The sequence below is a fragment of the Bombina bombina genome, chromosome 1 (genome assembly GCF_027579735.1).
Source record: "Bombina bombina isolate aBomBom1 chromosome 1, aBomBom1.pri, whole genome shotgun sequence".
In the NCBI taxonomy this organism is placed as follows: Eukaryota; Metazoa; Chordata; class Amphibia; order Anura; family Bombinatoridae; genus Bombina; species Bombina bombina.
Genome location: NC_069499.1, coordinates 1,427,974,936 through 1,427,993,426, shown reverse-complemented (window position 1 = coordinate 1,427,993,426; position 18,491 = coordinate 1,427,974,936). Strand labels below are relative to the sequence as shown.

Sequence of the window (18,491 nt, the reverse complement as noted above, 5' to 3'; positions counted from 1 at the left end):
TATATACACCATGTAAAGTATATTTTTGTTTTTAATGACCAGCTATATTAAAGGTTGCGCTCTTATTACAAGTTAAACGTAAAAAGTTTTTGCGTGAGCGTAAACTTGATGCACGCAAAAAAATGTATCACAATTGAGATAAGTTCATCTCCCACAGAACTGCAAAATAAAATTAAGCCTGAGGAGGGGGTGTGAGCCCTGATACGTTGCTATGTCTGAACTGCTGCCCATGAAGTAAAGTATTTCTGAATTTGAATTACCTTAGTGTCTGCCTGTTTTTTCTATCACAACCAAGTTAAGGTTATCTCCCATAGAACTGCAAAATAAAACTAGTACCCATACTCGCATGCTAACCCAATTGTGTACATTCAAGATCGATAAACCAGACGTGAAATATAAATATATTCACATAGCAGAATATGTTCTATGTATTCTTAAATATATATATATATATATATATATATATATATATATATATATATATATAACTATATATCTATTTTTATAAATATATAGGTATAGATATGTATTTTATATGGCCATTATCAGATGTTCATGTATAATACATATCTATAGCGTAATGGCCAGGAATGCATATTACGAGTCGTGTCGATATAGCTATACTGCAAGCATTTTAGCCTGTAACGCAACGTCCATTCTGCAACCAAAGAATGACGCTTGAGTGTGGGATTTTCATAGTAGGATTTTACAGGTTATGCAGAGAATCAGGAACAAGCCAGGGATCAGGAACCAGGAAGGATGTCAGACAGCCAGGTAATACACAGGAACTCTCACAAACAGGTCTGAGACAACGCAAAGGCAAAGCATACTGAACAGAGGCCCTTTAAATAATAAGTGATGACATCACAATTCTGAGACTGCATCCTGTCTCACACAGATGATGCACACCAGTCTGGCCATAAAAGGAAGTGCAGGAAATGAGCAGCATCCCTCACAATGCACCATAGTCAGCAAGAGAGGTGAGTAAAATGGCTGCCAGCAGCACATGGCAAACAAAACAGGGAAAAAACCCTGACAGTTACAGCCTGTACCGACATGATCCATACCGCCATCTGAGAGAAGTAGTTATGAGTTTTGTGAAACATTTTTGTTACAGAAAATCCATAACTAAAGTGTTACAAAGTACACTAACACCCATAAACTACCTATTAACCCCTGTTCAAATCAGGCAATAGGATTTCAGTAGCTCTCACCCTTTTGGTTGTTTTGAACAGCCAATAGGATTTCAGAAGCTCTTATCCTATTGGCTGATTTGAATAATCAAATTAGTCAATAGGAATGGAAGGTACGCCATTTTGAAACGGTTACCTTGCATTCAACTTCAGTGTATGGCGGTGACCGTATGAAGAGGATGCTCCGTGCAGGATAGGATCCACTGCCAGAATAGCTCCGCGCTGCGCCACTGGGATGAAGATAGAAGACGACCCCAAGATGGATGAAGGTGCCGCCACCTGGATGAAGACTTCTCGCCGCCTGGATGAAGATGGATGTCCGGACTTCAGGAACCGTGAGTAGATATTCTAGGGTTAGTGTTAGTTTTTTTTTTTAGATTAGGAATGGGCACTTGAAAAAGAGCTGAAAGCCCTTTTAAGGGCAATGCCCATACAAATGTCCCTTTAGGGGCAATGGGTAGTTTAGGATTTTTTAGAGTTAGGTTTTTTATTTTGGGGGGTTGGTTGGGTGGTGGGTTTTACTGTTGGGGGGACTTTGTATTTTTTTGTATATAAAAGAGCTGTTTAACATATGGCAGTGCCCTACAAAAGGCCCTTTTAAGGGCTATTGGTAGTTTATTGTAGGTTAGGGGGTGTTTTTATTTTGGGGGGGCTTTTTTGTTTTTATAGGGCTATTAGATTAGGTGTAATTGTTTTTATTTTTGATCATTTATTTTATTATTTTTTTGTAAGCTTAGTGTTTTTTTATTTTTTGTAATTTTAGATTTTTATTTTTTTTTCGTACGGTTAGGTTTTTTTAAATTTGTAATTTAGGTTTTTAATTGGTAGTATTTGTTTATTTTATTAGAATAGTAATGTTAGTTTAATTTATAGTTTAATGTTAGGTTTATTTTTATTTCACAGGTATTTGTTTATTTTAAGATAGTTATATTGTAATTTTAATTTATATTTAAGGGGTGTTAGGTTTAGGGGTTAATAGTTTAATTTAGTGTTTTGCAATGTGGGGGGGCTGATGGTTTAGGGGTTAATAGGTTTACTTAGTGGCGGCGATGTGGGGGCCGGAGGTTTAGGGGTTAATAAGGTTTATTTAGTCGTGGCGATATGGGAGGCCGGAGGTTTAGGGGGTGGTTTAGGGGTTAATAATTTTATTTAGTGTTGGCGATGTCGGGGAGCAGCAGATTAGGGGTTAATAACTTTATTTAGGTGTCGGCGATGTCAGGAGCAGCGGATTAGGGGTTAATAACTTTATTTAGGTGTCGGCGATGGCGGATTAGGGCTGTTTAGACTTGGGGTTTATGTTAGGGTGTTTTTTTTCCCCATAGACATCAATGGGGCTGCGTTATGGAGATTTTTCATTAAGCACTTCAGGTGTTTTTTTTCTAACATTCTCTCCCCATTGATGTCTATGGTGGAAAGCGTGCACGAGCACGTCAAATCAGCCCTTGGATTTTGTGCGTTATGGAGCTTAATGCCACCATATCGCACGCACAAGGAGGCTTTTCAGTAACTCGTAATGGCAGCGATATGGAGAGTGAAATAACTCAACTTTTTTGGCGTTATTTTCACACCCTGTTTAGGGCAAAACTTGTAATGTAGGTGTATGTGAAGAACATAGGAATGTAAAAGATGTGTATTGTGCATCTGGTTTCACGATATAGATCTTAACACGGTCGGGAAAGCACACATGAAAACTTAGTAATCTTAAGGGGTGTTATTGAAATATTACATATAAAATATTTTTAAAAATTAATAAAAAAGATTAAACACACTAAAATATTCTAAATAATCCATATAATATATCTATACACTTTACAGTATGTTTAATAATCATTTTAATAATTTTATTTCATATTTCAATGATTACAAAGTTTTCATGTGCTCTAACCTAACTGCGTTAATATTTAAATTGCGAAACACAATGCGCAAAACGCATATTTTACGTTCCTATAATCTTTGCATAGAAAACAATGTACTTGTTTTATTAAACATATATTTCTATATATATCTGATACTGTTCATGTAAAATAGATATCTATACCTATATTCGATTGTGAAAGCGTTTACTTTAAACTCATAATATGAGGGCTACTTCAAACGTGCGCAAACAGGCGTGATATACCACTTATTGCTTGTGCACAACAGCGTTCCACTCGTAATCCAGCCCTATGTGTTTAACCCCTTAACCCACAAACATTGCAACTCCCAAAGCAGGACAAGCCCAGTCATGGTGCTCTTGACTGACTAACCAGGAATCCGCTCAGAAGCAGCAAGCTCATAAGTGGGACTTAACCTTTGTGTTTAACCTTTTTTTTGCATTAGTTAAACAAATAGAAAGTTAGGGTTAGTAAAGTAAAAAGGACATTCTAATTAATATCCCTTTACAACAATTCTGCAAGAAGTCACTTTGTAATGAAGCCAACTTACTCATGGAAATGTGTGCAAAATTATTCCAGGAAGGTTCAATAAAGCAAATCCCCCAGGGTTTAATATTAAAGGAACAGTTTATGGCTGGTAGACCATTCCAGCCTATCACACACATACAAATGGAAAGTGGATTTAAACCTCAGGCAGCATTATGAAGCTATTTGTTGAATGTTACTCTGCTAAATCCTCAGATCTCAGCCTGGGCAGGTGTTCTGCATCAGCGCAAGCAGCAGAGCTAAAAGCCAGATGTGCTTGGAGATAAATGATACCGGCTACACTGTACTTGTAGGTTGGAAGCTCAGCCAAGACTGCTTAATGATTCCTACAGAGCAGCAAAGCCAGAAGACACTCATCATTAGACTGCTTGATCCAAATATTGCAGGGTACCAACCCCTTCATGTGCCTGTTCTTCTGCCATTGTATATATCTATATATTATACAATTGTGTTGTATAAAATAAGCTCATAAATATAGATCTAATGGATAATAAACTGTTATATGGAGAGCAGGGATGAATTTGGCAGCTGGGAAAATCAGACTCAGGAGGGCTAGTCCTATATTATCATAAAAGCCATTGTGCTTGTGAGGTTGGACCACTGGATTATGGGCAGAAATAAAGCTACTGCGCTCTGTCTACCTCGGCAGTCTATGCCCTTAACCATTTGTAATATCAGGTTCAGTCTCAGCAGTGAAACACAAGCCCAAGAGATTGTATCATTAGAATTGCTCACAGGTGACCCCTGCTGGAGGGTTCAGAGACTCCAGCTTTACTTTGGAAAATGAATGGTTTATGTAAGACATTTGTTGCAGATGAATTGCTTGTCACGGAAAAAAAAATAAAAAAATACTTTTCCATATTTATTCATGGGGTTGTGTGGAATTTTTTTTTGTAAAAAGCAAAAACCCATTCACCTGCATTTTCATTATTATTATTATATCCTCCCCATTCTCCCTCCCCCTCATATCGCTTTCTGGCAACACTCTCTCTGTCTAATTGTGTGTGTGTCTAATGGCACTAGCAAGGCAAGCAAGCAAGCAAGCTGACTGAGCACTAAGTGATTTTACATTACATTTTTGATCCCTCCCCTAATGGGGTCAGGATTTGACAAGAACAAAAGTGAAGCTTACATACTTATAGGCTGACAAAGGAATCAATCAACTGCCAAAGTCTTAGCTAGATTGTTATTGGATAGTACCTACAGAAAGGCTTTCCTGTCATTAGAGAAACGTTTTTTTTCAACCACCACTTCTTCCCAGAGAGTCAGTAGTGACTTATATAACACAGTACAGGTAGCCCTCAGTTTACGCTAGGGTTAGGTTCCAGAAGGAATGGTTGTAAATCGAAACCGTTGTAAATTGAAACCCAGTTTATAATGTAAGTCAATGGGAAGTGAGGGAGATAGGTTCCAGGCCCCTCTCAAAATTGTCATAATAACACCTAATACATTATTTTTAAAGCTTTGAAATGAAGACTTTAAATGCTAAACAGCATTATAAACCTAATAAAATAATCACACAACACAGACTTCACTTGCATTTTTCTGCAAACAGTTCTTTCTATGCCTTCCAATCTGGACTGATTTATAGACAGGAAGATCTTGTTCCTTTGAAATCTGCTCGATAGATCAGGTCTGGTTAAACTGATTAATTTCAGCTTGCTTGGCTTTGCTGCAACACAAGCGGACAGCTCCACCTACTGGCTATTTTAATAAATACACTGCTTCTCAAAGCGTTTCAATAGCAGTCACATGACTGGAAAAAAAAAGGTTGTTATTCTGAAACGGTGTAAATTGAACCGTTGTAAAACGAGGGCCACCTGTATTCAGCCGCCAGCTCTCGGAGCAGATATGGTGTTTGAGTCCTGATGCTCTAGTCGCACATAGCATATGAGCATATGTGCATATGCCACTGAAACAGTAATACGTTTTACTAGAAACATTTTTGCTAATGGAACTACATTGCAAAAATGTTCTATTTCAAATAGATAATGCACCCCTTGGTTAAAAAATTAATGTACATATCTTTCCTATATCAACATGAATGGAGCAAGTTAAAGGGACATTATACATAGCAGTTATCAGAAATGAACCACTACAAAATACCCTTTGCAGTATTTAAACACATAGTGCAGAGTCACTAGTCTTATAATTACATGCTGTAATGAATAAGACCGTGTACTTTTTTGTTTTACTGTTATGGTCCTTTACACATTATATTCTGTATATTAAAAGTGTTTTGTCTCTTTTCGGCTTCTGAATACTGCAGCAAAAAGTGGAAAAAAAACACAAGTTTGAAATTTAAATAACTGAAACCAAGCAAAATAAATAATGAAAACATATTACAGAGATTTGTTTTTTACTATTCATTATTAATGTATGAGACATTTAATTTGAATTAAATGTCCCTTTCAACACTGCATTGCAAACCATCAGCATGCATAATAGCACAACTTGAAGGGGTTTACATATCAACAGCAGTCCAGGGATTGATCCCTTAAAAACAATGTTAAAATTAAACTTTTGTGATTTAGATAGAGCATGCATTTTTTTTTCATTTACTTTTATCAAATTGACTTTATCTTCTTGGTATCCTGTGTTGAAAAACATTAGGTTGCAGGCTCAGGTGCAGCAGTGCCCTACTGATGCTCATTGGCTGATAGGTAAAACTCTACTCTGCAAGCTGACATAAAAATGTTGGCTTACATAAGACAGGAATATTGATTTTATAAATATTATGGCTTAGATTACAAGTGGAGCGTTAATTTTTTGTGCGCCCGCAAATAGGCACATTTGCCAGTTTGTGGACGTGCGATAAATAACCAGCAATTACAAGTGGCTGGTTATTGCTACTGCGAGCTCGCGGTAGCTATTAGCGTTTATAAAATTAACCAGAGATCAGATCTCTGGTTAATTTTATAAATAACCCCCAAATGGCCCTAAATCAAGTGTTATGTCCTTTAAATACTTTATTAAAAAATAAAGATAGTAGCATTAATAAAATAACTGCACTTAGTAGTTTTGGGGGGCTAAAGTTGGCAGATGTAGGGTGTTAAAAAAAACGGCACTGAAAAGTGTCTTTACATTACGGTCCGTGGGAACTGTGTGTTCCCTGTAAATATATATTTATATACTTATATATATTTATGTGTTAATATCTGTATATATATATATATATATATATATATACACATAAACACATACATATATATGTATATAAGCATATACATATATATTTACAATTTGATGTCATCACTGCACGACTTACCCCCTTTGTTGCGCTAGTTCTCATGCCATTGTCATAGCATGGGAACGAGGCTTCCATTGGCGCTTATGGAAGCGCGCTCTTGTGAGCACAATGCTTCCCAGCAATGCGAACACAATTGCGGCTAACATTTGTATGTGCTGGTGGTATTACTCAGTGGATTGCAAATATCGCTGCCAAATCTATATTTTGCGCTCCACTTATAATTTAGCCCTATATAAGAAAAGAAAAAAACTGCAACATTACTTGGGCTTATAACAAAAATAGCTACACCCTGCAGTTCGTGTAAAGATGTAGGTCATAATATAAGGCAAAAAGCATGTAATAAAACTAGAATTATTTAGTGCATCTTCATATGTATCAGTGTGCATGCAGTTACATTGGTGTGTACACCACTCACCTGCTCCTCAGCACAGCTCTGCACTGTGTCACTGGGCAACATGCAGCAGGATTCTCGGAGGCCGGACACCAGCAGAGGAACCTGTTTTCTAGATTTCAAATAAAAAAATAGTACTCAGTAAGCTAATATCCCACATTAGAGGAGAAATATTTTTTGTGAATACACTTAGGCACAAATTAAATTAAAATTCTCGTTTTTATTATTTAAAGGAAGATAATACTCATATGCTAAATAACTTGCAAGTGATGCAGCATAACTAAAAAGCGGACATGAAAATCTTACCTGAACATTTCTATATAAAAAAAAAGATTATATTTTTCCTCAAAATATCCTCAGCTCACAATAGGAAGTACTCTTTAAACAGTTACACTTCAGCTTCTGTCAGATGTATGCTGAAAAAACAGATAGTCAGCTTTATTGGTGCTGTGGTCACACTTTACTTTGCTGTGATCTTGAGAGATTTCATAGAAAACGTCCTTAAACTGAGAAGGGAAATAACATGACTGTGCCTGCACGCTCCCTTGCAAGTTCCGGACTAGCATCCTGATTGGCTGCTTAAAGTCCCTATACAATGTGATGTGGCTACTGAGAACATTTTGAGGTAAAATATTTCCATTTTTACATAGATATTTTTTAGTCAGCTTGTTACAGCTATGCTGCATCACTTTCAAATGCTTTAACATTTGGATACCATGTCCCTTTAATAAAAATAGCTGATTTAGCTGAAAAAGAAGGTTGAAAATTAAACATTAAAGTATTGCACACCATTAAAGGGACATAAAACCATATGAATTAACATAAGTTTATAAATATATAATGCAGCCAAAGATAACCTGCAAAAAGGTTTCTGTTTTAACCCCCATTAACCCCTTTAATGCAGGCATAGTTTTGTTTGCAGCAAGCTCCCCCTGGGCATTTCCATATATGGAAGGTGCTATCCAGGCCATAGCTTCAGCAGAATGCACTCATACACATGCACGGTAGGGGGGACAGTCGCATGACACCCGACTAAAGCAAGGTTTGGAGAAGGACACTGATAAGGGGGGTGGAGCAGTCTAAACATGATGGCAACACTAAAGTGTAAGTCATTTTGCAGATTTTTGGAAATTTTATTAAAATACTTTTTCTTTTACACTTTTTTCACACATTTTTTACCTCAGTTGACCCTTTCATAATATGTACATAACTCAAAATGTTTTATGTCACTTTAAATGTTCAAGGTATATTTACAGTAATCGTATTGCAGCAAAATAAAAATCTCTGAATGTACATTTTTGTCCCACATTTGAGTAACACAGCCTTGCCAGCATTACACGTATTTAGTAAATTTACTAACAGTTTAAGGAGAGTTCTAAGTAAACGACTTTAACATAAATGATAAAATGGAATTTCACTTAGAGACCGTCATCTCCTGCAATACACAGTTACATATTCATAAATGTGCACATTTTGCTCAGTCTCACTGCATTTACTAAAGCTGTGCTCATATCACTGGTTTCACTTGCTATAGTCCTATCAGAAAATAACAAGTTAGACAGAAGAAGATACAAGCAGAATTGACACCCCCTTTACCCAAACGTCCTAAAGTACTCCCAGCTAGAGGTGCACAAACGTCCTAAAGTACTCCCAGCTAGAAGCGCACAAACATCCTAAAGTACTCCCAGCTAGAGGTGCACAAACGTCCTAAAGTACTCCCAGCTAGAGGCGCACAAACATCCTAAAGTACTCACAGCTAGAGGTGCACAAACGTCCTGAAGTACTCACAGCTAGAGGTGCACAAACATCCTAAAGTACTCACAGCTAGAGGTGCACAAAATGTTGTACAGTACTCACACAGATAGAGGTGCACAAACATCCTAAAGTACTGACAGCTAGAGGTGCACAAACATCCTAAAGTACTCACAGCTAGAGGTGCACAAATTCCCTAAAAGTACTCACAGCTAGAGGTGCACAAATGTCCTACAGTACTCACAGCTAGAGGTGCACAAATGTCCTACAGTACTCACAGCTAGAGGTGCACAAACGTCCTAAAGTACTCACACCTAGTGGTGAACAAACATCCTAAAGTACTCACAGCTAGAGGTGCACAAACATCCTAAAGTACTCTCAGTTAGAGGTGCACAAACATCCTAAAGTACTCCCAGCTAGAGGCGCACAAACATCCTAAAGTACTCACAGCTAGAGGTGCACAAACGTCCTGAAGTACTCACAGCTAGAGGTGCACAAACATCCTAAAGTACTCACAGCTAGAGGTGCACAAAATGTTGTACAGTACTCACACAGATAGAGGTGCACAAACATCCTAAAGTACTGACAGCTAGAGGTGCACAAACATCCTAAAGTACTCACAGCTAGAGGTGCACAAATTCCCTAAAAGTACTCACAGCTAGAGGTGCACAAATGTCCTACAGTACTCACAGCTAGAGGTGCACAAATGTCCTACAGTACTCACAGCTAGAGGTGCACAAACGTCCTAAAGTACTCACACCTAGTGGTGAACAAACATCCTAAAGTACTCACAGCTAGAGGTGCACAAACGTCCTAAAGGACTCACAGTTAGCGGTGCACAAAAATCCTAAAGTACACACAGCTAGAGGTGCAAGACAAAATTTCTAGTTTAACCTGTATTTGCTAACACAAATCCTGGGTACAATAATATTAATAAATATGGGGGATTTTCACACAATCATTTGATGAATAGGAGACATCACTCTAGTTTGCAGCCACTGTAGAATCAGCCTTCAATACAATCAGATAGCAGTACTCTTGTACGTTTTGGATGTCAGGCTTAATAAAGCTAAGGCAGCTGTTACTGTGAGCTCTGTATAACTGTAGCTCTACTGCAGTTTTCCCCTCTGCAGTGCATTCTGCAAGGTCAGTTTGGGCAGAATTAGAACATTTGAAAAATTAAGTTTTTAAAAGTACTAAAATCTACTTTATTTAGCAACATGATCAGTCACAAATGATCACCTTCTTCATTTTCCCAAAATGTTACGTTACCCAGCTAATTAGTACTTGTACAGCAGCACAACGGCATTCTGTAGAAGCTACAACTAAGTTTGTGAGGAAGTTTATCAATGCTGCCAAAGAAATGTGCATGCTGCAGCATAACACATCTGCAGTGTGTATGAGCATCAGTTCACTTACTTTTTACGTTTTTTTATAATATATACAACACACTCAATGTAATCACTTGAATAGAAAGCAGTTTCTATTTAAATGGTCACCTTATCATATAGTGGCATATCCACGCTTGAGTTTTAAAAGACAAACTATAGCTTTTTCAAAGGTAAAAAATAAAAATTTTAAATGTCCCAATAAAAAGACAGTTAAAAAAATGTTTAGCACCATTATAATATTGTCCACAAGATGGCAGCACTTCCACTGTATTTAATAGCTGTAAACACAACCTGAACAGTACATTTGTCCTGAGCATATATATTTCTCTTTCCTCAATCACCTACCTCCCTTTTTCCACATGTCTTTATTTTATTAATTATATGTCACTTACTTCATAGTGTGCATACTAAAGCATCCAGAAAAAATGTTAGGGGTTTTAAGCACAATGCCATAATCTACTTAGTAAAACTCTTACATAGTTACATACAACAAACTACTTGCTTTTAGTATTAAAAGGGACGGTCTACACCGTCATCTTAAAGTCTTATCTTATCTTAAGCTGCAAATAGCCTCCTACACCCCTATCTATAGCATGCAGCAGGAATGGTAAAAAAAAAAAGTTATTTTAAAATGAATATTGTTTCTGGCCACTTTGAAATACCTGCCAAGCTCCACCCACTGATGACATCACGATATGGGCTGCATATGGTGTCCAATCACTAGTTGGATACAACAGACTGTCAATGCTATTCAGCAGAGTGCCTAGACGCAGCCCAGATTGTGATGTCATCAGTGGTCCGAGCTTGGCAGCCATTTAAAAGTGGCCAGAAACAATATTCATTTAAAATAACTTTTTTACTGTTACTGCTGCATGATAATAGAAATGGGTACAGGAGGCTATTTGCAGCTTAATCTAAGGTAAGACTGTAAGATGACTACGGTGTAGACTGTCCCTTTAATTGGACAAGGCACTTTTCAGCATAAAATATGCACAAACCACAAACTGAGAACAACAATCAGTAATTGGGGCCAACGCTTTATAGGTTTAGGAGTAAGAGTCCTTACTCTTAGACCTGAAACTTACAGATCACATTTGGGTGGTAACCCTATGTAGATGACCTCCTACTGAGTGCCGGGCATACGTGAATTGTCTGGCACTGAATATTGGGAAGATACTAATGAGACTATACATATAAATATATATAATAAATTTACTTTTTATTTGCAAAACACCCTTGCCTGTGCTCCTCTTATTTCTTATACTATATACAAGCAAAGCTTTAGGATTCTATCTCATGTTCCAACTGATTTTAATATAAAGTATTTCTTAGCCTTTTCTCCTGTTACTATTTAAAGCACACAAGAATTTCTTCCCTGTAACCTCTGAGGTCTCAAGGAATACAAATATTGTGTTTCTTAAAGCATTGCTGATTCTGCCTCTGGTCTAGAATTATTGAAGCACTTGGGTTTCCTATGTAGTCTAAATGTCTGGTCAGCTGAGTGATTCTACCCATAGCTAGTTACCGCATATCAGATATATTAGCTACATTTTCCGGATTTCCCCCCAAATATTTAGTGATGTGCATATTTTTATAGTACATACTATTATACTGTATTATGTTACTTATTGCTGTGAATATTTTATTTTTTATAAATGTATGTCAGTGAGATGTAATATACATACAGATTGTATATATACACACACACACACATATATATATGGCTTAGATAGGGGCAAAAAAAGACTAGCAATCCGCCCAATCAGATACGATTGACACCCCCTGCTAGCGGCCGAATGTGCAATGCCACCATCTGCACAAGCATTTCTAGTGAAATGCTTGTGTAATGATAAATGCAGACAGCTTATATTGTCGCCATTTATTGATGTGCAGACATTGATAATTCGGCCCCTATGTGGTGAAGATGTAATCTGAATACAGTTGAAAAGTATTCTTTTATTTCTTGTAATAACAGAGGTGCTGGAAGAAGCATAATTTTCATCAAATTTTGCAGAAATACATGACTGTATGGGACAGGTTCTTACTGTTTATTTAGTAAAGGGTATGACCTTCAACACATTAGTTTACCAGTATTCTGTACATCTGACACTGAAGCAGAGCTTCCTTTTTGAGCAGAAAATTGGCCTCCCACCTAATAATTGCACTAGAATTATTGGAAATTACAGCATCTCTGTGCTCTGTAGAAAACATGGCATTAGGAGAGTGCTTACTGAGAGGCTGACCTAATATAGTGCTCACAGCATTCTACAGAGATTAGGAGAGTGATGAGAGACTGTCACCTTATTTTCTTTCTCAACCATCCTTGAAGGTGGACAGGTTTGCAAGAAGTGAACCTGTCCATATGCAATTGCCACTTGCGATGTTTCAATGCATGGCAAAAAAATGTCATTGCACGAGAGGATTCTTGAGCAATGCTGCCCCCTGTTCTGGTGCAACCAATTGTACTAGAGCAGGAAATCTTAACAAGAAAGGGTTGGGGTGATTTATTTTGCCATATCTGAGGTGGGGGAGAGAAAAAAGAAGTGTATTTTGCTCCTTAAATTTGTGGCATAGCTGGAAAAGTTGTGTATGGAGCTTAATAAATCTACCCCATAGTTTAGCCAAAGACATCACCTGTCAGGTCATCACTTTCCAATCTTTCTGCCAAAACCCCAAGCAATATATAGAAAGTTCCAGGTTGTTGTGTTCCCTCCATAGTTACAAAAGGGAGGTAATATTTTAATGAAGACTTTTGACTCTTGGCCCAATATTTTCCCCAAACTACTTATATAGATGGCAGGTGTCCAATATTTAATAGAACAGTCTGCTATTTTCACATGTTGTACATTTTATTGACTGCGCCTGACTGGGTGTATGGCTGGCAAAGGCTGTAGGTCGTTGGCACTGATGTGATGTAGGCATAGATATGGGTGACAAGGGCTCAAATCTGAGATCTGATATGGATATACAGCTAACAAAGGCTGCAGGACCTATCTGATGGAGGCATATGGGAGACAGGAGTAAAAGGGCCATGGGAATGTTCTGGGTATATTGATGACAAAAACTGCAGGACTTTGGAACTGATCTAAAATTTAATAGAGGCATATGGGAGACAGGGGCTAAAGGAAAGGGCAATCAGACTGTTGTGAGTTCTGATGTAGACATAGGGATGAAAGAGGCACATTGGTTTCCTATCTGAATTATGAAGAGGGCATATTATTATTGACAGGAGCTTCAAGGCCATGAGTCTCATCTGAGGTCCAATATGGACATAAGACTGCCAGACGCAACAGGACTATGACTCTGATTATGACCCTGTATAATAGGTACCTCTATCACCAGCTGGTTGTCCACTATTTTGTAGAGGACAGCTGGAAAACCTAAATCACAGCGAACATAAAAGTGCTTACTGTTTAGTGAGCAGCTTGGAGTCTCCACATAATGTGCTCAGGGTTTCCTCAGTGATGTTGCTTAAGTCCATGGTGTCCACTTCCCTGTCATACTCTGGGTAAGGAGCGTTGCTGGCGAAGCAGTGGTACATTCCCACCCTGTCCCGTTTCTTGCAGCACTCGTAGTGCTTTGATTTTACAACCTTCTCATGTCCACAGAACTGAGCGAGAACTTTCTCCCACTGTCCGAAAGAAAAGAAATAAAGAAGATAATATTAGAATTATACTTCTAAAGTAGAGATCCATCACCTGAAAATGTCTGAAAATGGATCATGATTTGGCTAAAATAAATAAATACATTTTGGCAATCAACCAGCATTTTAATGACTTTATAGGTAGGTTTTAGCATCATCTAAAACTACTCGCTTCAGTAGTCCTAATTGCTAGAAATGTAAACAAGATGGGCTTTTCATTACTTAAAATAAAGATGATTGGCAAAGCATTAAAAGAAGAGCAATGAATCTAAACTTAACTTAAAGGACACTGTAATTCAAGGGAAGGTAGAGTCAAAATTAAATCTTCATGATCCAGATAGAGGAAATAGTTTTAAGAGACTTTCCAATTGACTTCCATTAACAAATTGTGCACAGCCTTTTTATGCATATGCTTTTCAGCAAAGGATATCAAGAGAACAAAGTTCAATAGAAGCTAATTTTAAACAACTTTCCAATTTACTTCTATTACCAAATTTTGAGGTAAGATCAGGAGTGTGCACGTGTCTGCCGCACTTTATGGCAGCAGTTTTACAACAATGTTATACATTAGCAAGAGCACTAGAGGCAGCACTATTTTCCCATCATGTAGTTCTCCAGACGTGTGTACCCTACCTATCTAGATATCCCTGCAACAAAGAATAACATGAGAACAATGCTAACTTAATCATAGAAGTAAATTGAATATTTTTTTATAATTATATTCTCTGTCTGAATCATACAAAAAAATGCTGAATCATGAAAGTTTCATTTTGATTGTTCTGTCATTTTAAGATGGCTCTTTGTATAAGCTATAAACTAATATAATAATCTCATGCTTTAAGGTATACAATGATGGCTTAGCTGGAGTAATAAGATGAATACAGCCCGCTTTAGTCTTTACATAGGAATTTCAAGAAAGTTGTAATCCTCAAAGTACTTAAAGGGACATAATACTCATATGCTAAATCACTTGAAACTGATGCAGTATAACTGTAAGAAGCTGACAGGAAAATATCACCTGAGCATCTCTATGTAAAAAAGGAAGATATTTTACCTCACAATCTCCTCAGCAGAGTAAGTTCTGTGTAAAAAGTTATACTTCACCTGCTCCCAGCTGCAGGTAAAAATAAAAAAAAAATGAAGAAATGAACAGCAGCCAATCAGCATCAGCAGTGCTGAGGTCATGAACTCTTACTGTGATCTCATGAGATTTGACTTAACTCTCATGAGATTTCATAGTAAGCTTCCTTTACCTGATTGGTGAAATAATATGAGAGTTCACGAGGCTCATCCTTTCAGCTGTCCCAGGACAGACACACTAAAATGCTGCTTAGAAATCCTTTACAATGGGATGTGGCTACTGAGGAACTTTTGAAGTAAAATATCTTTCTTTTTTACATAGAGATGTTCAGGTGCTATTTTCTAGTCAGCTTTTTACAGCTATGCTGCATCACTTTCAAGTGTTTAAACATTTGGGTATTATGGCCCTTTAAATGAACTTGAAAAATTGAATCAAGATTTCTCTGAGGTCAATTTCCATTTAAAAGATACTCAAAGGGATTTGAAACTCCAAACTTTCCTCTCATGATTCAGTGTTATCAATTAAATTGAAAAAAAAAACCTGTTCACTGCTATTATGATATTGACTTTGTCCTTTGTTTTAAAGCATACCTAGGTATGCTCAGGAGTGTCAGCGCTATACGGCAGCAGTGCTGCAACGCATTTTGTAACAGTGATGGTAGAAGTGTTTGCACAATGTGTAACAGGGTAAAAGCTTGCTTGCAAAACTCTTGCTATATAGAGCTTTTGGGTTTCATGCACAATTAATTGAACTCACTGGCTTTTATAGAAGGAACATGTGCACCCTCCTGAGCCTATCAACCTGTTTAACAAAAAAAAGAGTATCTAGAGAATGAAGTAAATCTGATTGTAGAAGTAAAGTGTAAAGTTTTTTCAAGTTGTACTGTCTTTCTGAATCATGAACGAGAAATGTAAGTTTCATGTTCCTTTTAATAGCCATATACACAATCTTTCATGATTCAGATAGAGCATGCAATTTTAAACAACTTTCTACTTTACTTCTATTATCAAATTGTCTTCGTTCTCTTGGTGTCTTTTGTTAAAAAGCAGGGACGTAAGCTTAGGAGTGTGCATGTGTCTGGAGGAATGTTACCATTTGCAGGAGCACTAAATAGCAGTACTATGTAGTGCTCCAGACACCTACGTAGGTATCTCTTAAACAATAAATACTTAAAGGGATATTCCAGCCAAAATTGGAAACCACATGGGTGCATTTCGGTATTGAACAGAATAAATTTTGTAATATACATGCATTAGCAAAAATGCTTCTAATAAAAGCTACAGCTGTTTCAAAAGTGTATTTAAGTATGCACCGTGCACCAGCATTTTAAACAGAGCACTTGTTCAGAGAGCCTAAGGTACTTGTACCATCTGTACCATTTGTTAATTGATGACATGATACAAGCCCCACTGATGATCTGAGCAGCTGCATTATTTAAATGCTGGTGCACTGAGAATATCTAGTTATGCTTCACATGCACATGCAGAGAAAAATGTTAACACTAAAACAGTGATAACTTTTACTAGAAGCATTTTTGCCAATACATGTATTTACAATTTATTTAATTTACTCCTATTATCAATTTTTCTTCGTTCTCTTGTTATCTTTATTTGAAAAAAGTAAAAATGTAAGCTTAGGAGCCGGCCCATTTTTGGTTCAGCACCTGGGTAGGGATTGGTGTCTAAATGTAGCGATTTAAAAGCCCTAGATAAAGAATGTTGTTAATAAAATTATTATATACCACAAAAAAGTCATATTATGGAAAAACATTTGCTTTCCAGTTTGGTGCAAATACTGAAAACTGACAAATAACAGAATGTTACAATTTCATATTTTCCAGAAACAGATTGTTAATATTCACCACTTACAGCAGTGTGAGCACAAGGCACATTGTCATCCTTGCAGCATTTCTTGTACTCTTTCTCTAAGCGGTTGATGGTCTTGGCTTGACGAACATAGTGTCCAAATCCAGACTGGGGCAGCTGGCTCTGAGCATAGAAGGGTCGCAGCTTCCTCAGCTTGCATATGTTTTGAATATTGCTGGACTTGGGTTCTCCTGGTGGGAAAGAAAGGTCAGGGTGTTTGAACTTGCTGTCCTTATGGCATTTGGGTGAGGAAGGTGAGCAGGGCCTGACACTTCGTGGACTCCCCACGGATGGGGCATCAGCGCTGCCTATTTCATGTAAGTCTGCTGGTTTGGGGGGTATGCTGTAACTTGGATTAGAAGCATCTTTGCTGAAACAAGTTTCCCTTTCTGATCCTTTCTTTGTGCAGCAATGGTAATGCCTTGTCTTCACAGAAAACTCCTCATCACAGAAGTCCTGCAGGACAGTCTTCCACTATAAAGAGGTCAATAAAACATCAGAATAAAGAAAGAAAGAAAACTATATCCTTAGCCAAAGCTTCCAAGGAGATTTGTGACTTCCCAATATCATAGCACAATATATTGTTAAGTTTTGTTCATAAAACATATTAAGTTTTTGTAAATCTTCAATAAAAATTTATAAACTAAAAATAAATCATAATGAAAAAGACCTCATTCAAAAAGTTTTGTTCCAGCGGTCTTGCTATGTATCATTATACAACCAATATTATTTAGTGCATATAAGAATTATGTAGAGACTTCACAGTAGTTTTATAAATATTGCAATAATAATCATAGAAAAAAAATGTCAAAAAGATTGTAACAGAATAATATCCCTGGTATAATAAAACAGCAAGATGAAAACTGTAAAATGACAAATTATTAACAGCCTCCTTTCAAACCTTATCTAACTGTTCTATCCCTTTCTCACCACTGTAAGTAGCACGTAGAGACAGCTTTTTATATACACAAAAGTAACTTGTTTGGCAGGCATTGCAGTATGCTATGAAACCACCCAACTACATCCAATCATTTTCATATCATATAGCAATAGGTACCCAATCCAAGTTGCTTCTTTAAAAATACAATAGTTGGTCCTGGTAAAAAAAAAATTGCACTTCATGACATTTCTGTATCTTGTCTCCTTTCCCTGTAAAAATCCTACCTATTTAGGGGTTAGGAGGATACATGCCTTCTCCTTTTCCTGCCACTAACTATTTTATTTTAAGCTTGGTGAGTGCTATATAAGGAAGATATGGAAATTTCAGTCATATTTAATTTCCAGTTATCGTGACTTGCCCTAACAGCATTCACCAAAGAAGATTTTAAAACCAACAAAATCTAGGGTGTGCAGTTTAGAAAATAAAAAATAATCTAATAATGATGCTAACAGTATAAAGTAAGAACAGTCATTAAAGGGACATTAAGCACTAAATACATGCTAGATAGAATGATGCATTCAAAGAAAAGATTAGTCCATGACTAACATGTAGATGTATTTTTTAA

The 18,491-nt window shown here is 37.0% G+C and overlaps 1 protein-coding gene across 1 annotated transcript in view; it reads right to left on the bottom strand.

The window, feature by feature from the left end:
* ECM1 (extracellular matrix protein 1) overlaps positions 1–18,491 on the bottom strand; it is a 107,577-nt gene that overhangs the window by 3,513 nt on the left and 85,573 nt on the right. The window contains exons 4-6 of the mRNA XM_053705459.1: positions 16,990–17,460; positions 13,808–14,028; positions 7,279–7,366 (exon numbers count right to left, since the gene is read on the bottom strand). Coding sequence (XP_053561434.1) covers positions 7,279–7,366; positions 13,808–14,028; positions 16,990–17,460 — 780 coding nt within the window. The remainder of the gene's footprint in view (positions 1–7,278; positions 7,367–13,807; positions 14,029–16,989; positions 17,461–18,491) is intronic.